Raw genomic sequence first — 7,668 nt, forward strand, 5'->3', positions numbered from 1 at the left:
AATCATTATGTAATTGTCTTTGTGGTCTTCCCCTCTTTAATATATTGTCATTTCTTTCACCTTGTTGAAGCTTCATGAGTGAGCATCGAAGTGTGTTCAGCAGTTGGAAATGTAAGTATGATGCAGTGAGAATCTACATACATATATTCATCAAAACATTTCACAGGGATCTCAAAACTAAGTATGCGGTGGATGGGACAAAATCACAACAGGCAACTTTATTTGTAGAATTTGATCCAAAACCCAAGAAAAAAATAAATTAAAAGCGCTGAGTCTCTATTATGTTTGTACACAAAATAAATCAAAAAATACATCAGCGTTTACCATGAGATCATTTAAATGTATTCGCAAATGATTTAGCAAGGGAAACGTGATTTACAACACGGGAAACTTCTTTTAACAACCAGAGACTTAAAAGCACTGCACTGTAGGTCACCTACACTAGGTTAGCAAGAATGAACAAAGTGGTAGGTCCAAAAGGCAACCCCCGAACACCTTCCTCAGACGGAGACTTTGGTAACTGTCTGTGGTAAAAAAACAAAAAAACAAAAACAAATAAACACCAACTCCTGTTCTTCACCATGCTGGATGGTCATTTCATTTCATTTCATCCATTCTTCTCCCACAGTGATGAGTCCATTTTAAATACTTCAGTTATTATGAAGACACTCCAAATCCACAGAGCAGCAGACACGTCCATTCTGTGCATCAAGACGTAAGGGTTAGCCAACTGAGACAAAGGCTATATATCAATCAGCAGTGTGCATTTTCATATTCAAAATGACCATATCTACGTTTTGACATAAACTCCATGAATGCTACTGAAAAGTTAAGAAAAATGCTAGGGAAGGAGTGGTAAGGGAGGAAGGACATATGAGACCCTCTAGAGTCCCTCCTGCTAGATCTTGCTGGCAGGATGATCTTATACCTCTGTCTGAGCTTTGGGACTCCTCCCCCTATATTTCCAGGTTGTTTATACAACTAATTCACTGGACTTATTCTAGGTAAAACTGCTTTCAAAAATAAACCCCTCAAAGATCATTTGCTATGAACAAAGCTAATCCAAAGTACCACAAGGACCTGAAGGCAACTCCAAAATGGGTTCCAGAAAGGTTTTAATATTAGGAATATAGTCTCTCATGGTGACTATGAAGGTAACAGTACATGTTTAGATATATAAATTATTGGAAATTCATTAAAAATCAAGGACACGCAGTAATGTAAATACACCTTTATAATCCCCCTAAATTAATCTCAAACCTGACCTCAAAGAAATACTACTAAATAACACAGTTTCCACATCCTCTGGTCATTTTGTTTGCTGGGGCTGAAGGTATATATATACACAGGACCATGGTTCTTTTGCTATGTGGAGTTTGATATTGGCCTTTTTCTATTGGGGCTGAATCTTAAGATGGCACTTTCTCATCTACCTTTGTAACAGCCATAAAAAGATGAGTTGGGAACCTTCCACTGATGTCTGGAACTGAGCCAGGATTTGATAGAACCAAACAGACTAATATTTTAAATGTGCTTAATCATGGGAATCTTAAACAGATGTTTTGGCGGAGATTTGACACTGCCTAACCCCTGCTCCGAGTCGAATGTAGTCATAGCTCTTCCAAGCATTGTAGGGAGGAAGGGGTCAGTTTTTAATTTCAAAGACATATGAGGATCCCTCATGGGAACTCCTCTAAAAAGACAGGAAAATAATCACAATTAATTAAATCCTGCAGCAAGAGCTTCAGGTTCCCGCATTAGGCACTGTGATAATTAAACAAAGCAAACAACTTCACAGAACACTTTTTTCTAACACTGACAGTTTCATGAAAGAGCTTATAAAATGTTCCAGGATGAAAAGAGATCTTTTTTCCTTTCTTTCTTTTCTTTTTAATATGCAGGTCAAAATAGCTTAAATCAGCCATAATTGGTCCTAGTGTCAATTGTCAAAATTCTGTAGTTCAAAGGCATGAGAGAGGACTATTTTATTCCATGTTCATTTGGAGTTTGCCTTTATACACAGTGCAGCTATGATCCATTCAGACATATTAACCTCCTGTGAGAAGTAAATGCCTGCCTGTGTTTTTACCATAGCCCTCAGAATCTGTGCATTCAGAAACATCAGGAATGGACCTCCTGCAGTTACTCTCTGACAACTGTTCAAGGCCTGATTGTCCTCAGGACCTCCAATTACCTTGCATTTGCAGGTTGTGCAGGGAGATCCAGCCATTGTCCACACTGAGCCGCTAAGCCTTGAAATGCCATAGCTGTCCAGGCAAGTTTTTCTGATGTCGTAGGCGATGTTATCAGCCAGGCAGGGGTCACTGACACAGCGGGGACAACACTCCCCTTCCAAGATGGCTGTGTACTCACAGCTCAAATTGGGGCAAGGGAGTGGCCAGCAGTCTACCTCTCCTTCCTGTAGAGAGAAAGCCAAAAATGGCTCATCCATGTCCTTATGCACAATTCTGTTACCAAAGTCCCCGGGGGGGGGAGGGGTGGGCAGTAATTCTCATCATTGTCCTTACTGAATGTTTTTACTTCCACCTTTATGGGTAGAATATGCTTCCTCCTTGAAGAGCTACCACAAATATCACCTCCTCCAGGGTGCTTTTGCTGACTATCTAGTGCAGCCCCAAAAAGAGGCAGGTCCTATCCCTGTGTCCCATAATTATTTTTATCGTCATACTTATGATCCTTATCATCACTCTCAGTGCAATTCCAGATTAAGTTTTGAGCCTTTAGGCTTTGGCCTTGTTTCTTTATCTTGCTGGTACTTAGCACAGTTTGGGTCAAAAAATGCTAATCAAATGGGCAATGAGTGAAGAGGTGATAAGGTGTTGGCTAGTGTTTAAAGAGAAATGAATTACTCTCAAGGTCAAAGGGGAACTTGAAGCACTGTAATATTTCACCCACCTCATAAACTGAGTTCCTAGTATCAAATTTAAAATTGAGATTGGGCAATATCAAGAGAACTATTTCAGAATGGTTTTGAATGTGACCTGTAGCTAGGAACATCACTAACATATAGCAAGGTGTTACAGTTCAGATGGAGCCTCTGTATGTTTCAGGATCTGGCAACTGTGGCTCCATTGAGCTGCCTATAACTCTTTCTCTATGCAGCCTCTTCTTCTGTTATCATGACAAGTCATTATAATTTATGCAAACTCACGTCTAATTATTTGGTCAGCTTCACCAGAACAATGGCCTTTGGTGACAGACCACATCTATCATGCTCACCATGATAGCATCCAGAGACTAGCACATGCAAAGTCTTGATAAATATTTATTAAATATGACCCACATTATACTCAAGTAATTATTAAGCTATGTGTTCAACATCCTCAGTTTTCCCAGGAAATATTAACCTTAGGGGCTGGGGATGGAAGTGAAAACACTTCTGAAATGCTCTGAAAATTTCATGTCTGAAATTAATCCCGATTCTTCTAAGTGCCTGATGACTGGCTTCTTGAAAAAGAAATGCAATTTTCCAGACTGATATGGAAGCTAATTTTTATAGTTGTATTGGGTTTATTTGCCCTTGGATGGGAGCTTGAAAAAAATGGCTTTGATTTAAATATATCTGAGTTATACTCTTCAGTAGTAGGAGTGAGTCAGAAAAATGCTTTCTATTAAGATGATCTGCACATTCACCATGAGACTTTAGAAAATCTGATAGCAATTTACAGTACAATTTCTCTAAATGCTTGTCTTCATACAGTATCCATAGACTAAATCACTAATTTCAGCCAGTGTTAAACTATGGATTTAGTTAATAGTAGCTAATAGGTTCCATTATAAGTTGACTTGGTTGTGACTTGGTTCCAGAAGTTATGACTTCCTCGCAGATGGAACATCATATGCACTCTGATTATGTTTCCCAACAGTCTTTGCATCCTTTAGAAAGCTTTGTGTGTGGTGTGATTCGAAACAGAGAGAACCAGGTCCAGCAATTAAGTTTTTTTCTCTGAACACTCTCAAATCTGATGATACCATTAGTATTTTTATATTAAGAGCCAAAACTACCTTCATTTTTTTTCTTTATGAAGGTTTAGCATCCAAAACAGAGTTTTCAATCTAGGAAACGTTATCAATAGTAACTACTGTGCACTAAGTATCTTCTTTGTGGCAAATACTGCATTTGTGCTGCACATAAATTCTCTTATCTTCAGAGCAGAACTACAAAATAGGTAGTTTCCCTTGTGTACAATGAAGGAAAGAACGATCGGTGCATTGCGAGGACTTGCCCAGATTAACAGCACAGAGCTAACACGTGGGAGACGTAAGATTGAACTCTTGGTCTCTCTGACTCAATCCCTGATATTTCTGCTACGTTCTGTTATCTTTCATATTGAAACTTTTAATGGTTAGATCCCAAGAAATCAAAGATTGGGCTCTATAAGAACTACAGGTCCCAGTCAAGGCTTTGAAGACTTTCTAATCACGGGGGGATTTTTCTTGATCTGGACTTGCCAAAAAGTAGCAGTTGTAAATAACCCAAGTTGGGCCAAATCTGACCTATGAACACATTCTTTTTGCCTTCCAAATTGTTTTTTGTTTTGGGTTTTTAAAAGTTTTAATTCCAGTATAATTAACATACACTGTTATATTTGTTTCAGGTGTACAATATAGGGATTCAACTCTTCCATCCATCACCCAGTGCTCATCACAGTGCCCTCCTTAATCCCCATCACCTATATCACCCATACCTGCCTGTCTCTGTATATTGCTTTAAATAGTAGAATCTGAATGTCTTCAGGCAGAGCATTTGCCCCTTAGTAGCCACAAGAATTGCGCTCCCTGAACAGGATCGCAAATAGCAGGAAACTCAAGCCCATAGGCAACTGAGTTGGCAACCTTTCCAGGGTAAAGGGATAACAGCCTGTCAGGGAAGCTGACATACCAGACACCAGCACTGCTGGCAGCTATGAGTCCAATTGTCTCCACTCCGATAGAGCTTGTGTCCATTTTGATCTAAACATTGACTTGTGACCCTGGTGTCACACTCTGGGCAACAGAAAAGGTCAACACTTGGATTCCGGCAATCACAAGCGGTCCGTCGGCAGAATATCTTTCCGTCCTGTTTAGAAATGAGGCGAAGGAGGTTACATCATTAGGGAAACAAGGTAGCAGCACTATGAAAAGCAAGCCTTATAAACACTTTACAGAGCACACAGGAAAGATTTCTTTTTTTTTTTTTTAAAGATTTTATTTATTTATTTGAGAGAGAGAGAGAGAATGAGAGAGAAAGCACATGAGAGGGGGGAGGGTCAGAGGGAGAAGCAGACTCCCTGCTGAGCAGGGAGCCCGATGCGGGACTCGATCCCAGGACTCCGGGATCATGACCCGAGCCGAAGGCAGTCGCTCAACCAACTGAGCCACCCAGGCACCCCAGGAAAGATTTCTTAGAGTCAAAGTACTCCCCTGGCCACCTTTCATTTTGTTCAAAACAGATGCACCCCTTTCCCTGACCTTGCCTGCAGAGCAGCCCGTGTAAAAATGGAGATATTTCGGGCGCCTGGGTGGCTCAGTCATTAAGCGTCTGCCTTCGGCTCAGGTCATGATCCCAGGGTCCTGGGATCGAGTCCCACATCGGGCTCCCTGCTCGGCAAGAAGCCTGCTTCTCCCTCTCCCATTCCCCCTGCTTGTGTTCCTGCTCTCGCTATCTCTCTCTCTCTGTCAAATAAATAAATAAAATCTTTAAAAAAAAAAAAATGGAGATATTTCTAAGTTTAAAAAAGTCAATATGTTCTTTGAAACTTTTTTTTTCCCCTAAATGTTTCCCAAAAAATCACATTTCTAAGTAAAATTACCATTAAACTAAGCAGTTAAAAATGCATCTATGCTCAAGAACTTGTTTGAGTGGAAAATCATGCTATTGTATTTTTCCCAATTCATAACGATAACACGAAACACATTCAAAGGCATTTATTGAATTTTATCTCTGTCTCAACTCTGGGAGGATGTCTGACTATACCCTTTTTACAGAAGAATTAACTGAGGCCCAGAGATGCTAAATGATTCATCAAGTATGGAGTTAGCGATCTCTAAGGAACTCCGTCAGGGCTTCTGGTTTCAAAACAATTTTTCTTCTACAAGACAGGCTTTAGGTGGCTTATTACAAAGGGCTCTGATTAGCTGCCACCTTCCACCTTGAGGCAGTTACCCAAATAATAGGCCCAGTACAATTTCTGCAGTAATGGCCCTGAACACTCATAAAGACTTGAAGTTCAACAGCACTCAAACATTAAGACTGCACATTTGTAGCCTGTCCCCATTATACGTGTGTTGCTCACAGTAATTTCTCACCTCAGACAATAAAGACGCTGAAAATGTAAGGTAAGACCTGTGGCCACCATTTATGGTTATAACTGCTTTGCTGAATATTTACAAAACCAAAGACTCTCAGAGCCAGTCGTACCTTAAAGGACACATAACCAAGCCCCCTGGACCTATACTGAACCCTCTCTAGAGCAATCATATTCAAAAGTCATCAAGCCTGTGCTTGAAGCTCTCCTGTCTCAAGGAAGCCACCACTACGAAAGGCATTCAAAGTATATATCTCTGTTCATGTCTGAATGTCAAAAATTGGACTTCTTGTTGCCTCTATCCATTAATCCTTGTCCACACCCATTGCTAGTCACAGAACTCCCGGTCCTTTCTGTCACATTTTCAACTCTTTTGTTCTTAGAAGACAGCATTTATGTCTCCACTGAATCATCTCATCTCTGGATTAAACATCTCTAATTTTTTGACCAGTCCCACTAGTTTTGAGTCTCTTCACTGTTATAGTTGCCTTATCCTCAACAGTTTCGAGTATTTCCAATAGTAGTGGTAGTAGTAGTCGTAATAATAATAATTAATAATAATAATCTACCATAATTTTAACACTTATTTTGAGCCATACATTGTGCTAAGCCTTTTATATGCATTAGCACATTTGGTCTTGAGAATGCTGTGGAGTATGATTTACACTTGATTTCTCAAATGAGGTAGCTGAGTAAAAGAACTAAATATAATTCTTCAGTAACAGTCTGACCAACACAGTGAATTGGGACTCATGGTCACTTTCTTTAATGCAGCCTGATTTCAATATTTACTTCCCTACTTACTAAGGTTATGTCATGGTGTTGATTTATATTGAGCTTAATGAAGATTAAAACCTCATTAAGCCCTATCCCCATCTTGTGCACTCAGTTATCTGGGGGTAGCAAAAATAAAACCTCATGTTTATCCTTACTGTACTGCACCTTGTTAGGTCCATTTCATCTCTCCTGCCTGTCACAATGTTTTCTAAATGCTGTTTCTGTCATCCACCATAGTTTGTCCTCTTCACAGCTTTATCTGCAAACTTGATGGACCTGCTCTCGGGGTCTTCATCTACTTCATCGATAACAATGTTGAACAGGACAGGGCTTGCTGAGACAAGTTTACTGTCAGCAAAAGTGGAAATCTTTAAATGCTTTACATTTTTTTTTTTAAGATTTTATTTATTTATTTGACAGAGAGAGACACAGCGAGAGAGGGAACACAAGCAGGGGGAGTGGGAGAGGGAGAAGCAGGCTCCCCGCAGAGCAGGGAGCCCGATGCGGGACTCGATCCCAGGACCCTGGGATCATGACCTGAGCTGAAGGCAGTCGCTTAACCAACTGAGCCACCCAGGCGCCC

General features: G+C 40.2%; 1 protein-coding gene across 2 annotated transcripts in view; it reads right to left on the bottom strand.

Annotated features, from left to right (window-relative positions):
• Window positions 1-203: 203 nt before the first annotated feature.
• The window catches only part of NELL1 (neural EGFL like 1), a 794,543-nt gene continuing 787,078 nt past the window's right edge, over window positions 204-7,668 (bottom strand). For both annotated transcript variants that reach the window (XM_081798460.1, XM_081798459.1), the window contains 3 exons: window positions 4,904-5,080; window positions 2,195-2,419; window positions 204-701 (listed from right to left, as the gene is read on the bottom strand). In XM_081798460.1, coding sequence (XP_081654586.1) covers window positions 651-701; window positions 2,195-2,419; window positions 4,904-5,080 — 453 coding nt within the window. In that variant the 3' untranslated portion in view covers window positions 204-650. The remainder of the gene's footprint in view (window positions 702-2,194; window positions 2,420-4,903; window positions 5,081-7,668) is intronic.

This window comes from Leptonychotes weddellii, chromosome 11, assembly GCF_054177405.1.
Source record: "Leptonychotes weddellii isolate Sample4059 chromosome 11, ASM5417740v2, whole genome shotgun sequence".
Taxonomy (NCBI): Eukaryota; Metazoa; Chordata; class Mammalia; order Carnivora; family Phocidae; genus Leptonychotes; species Leptonychotes weddellii.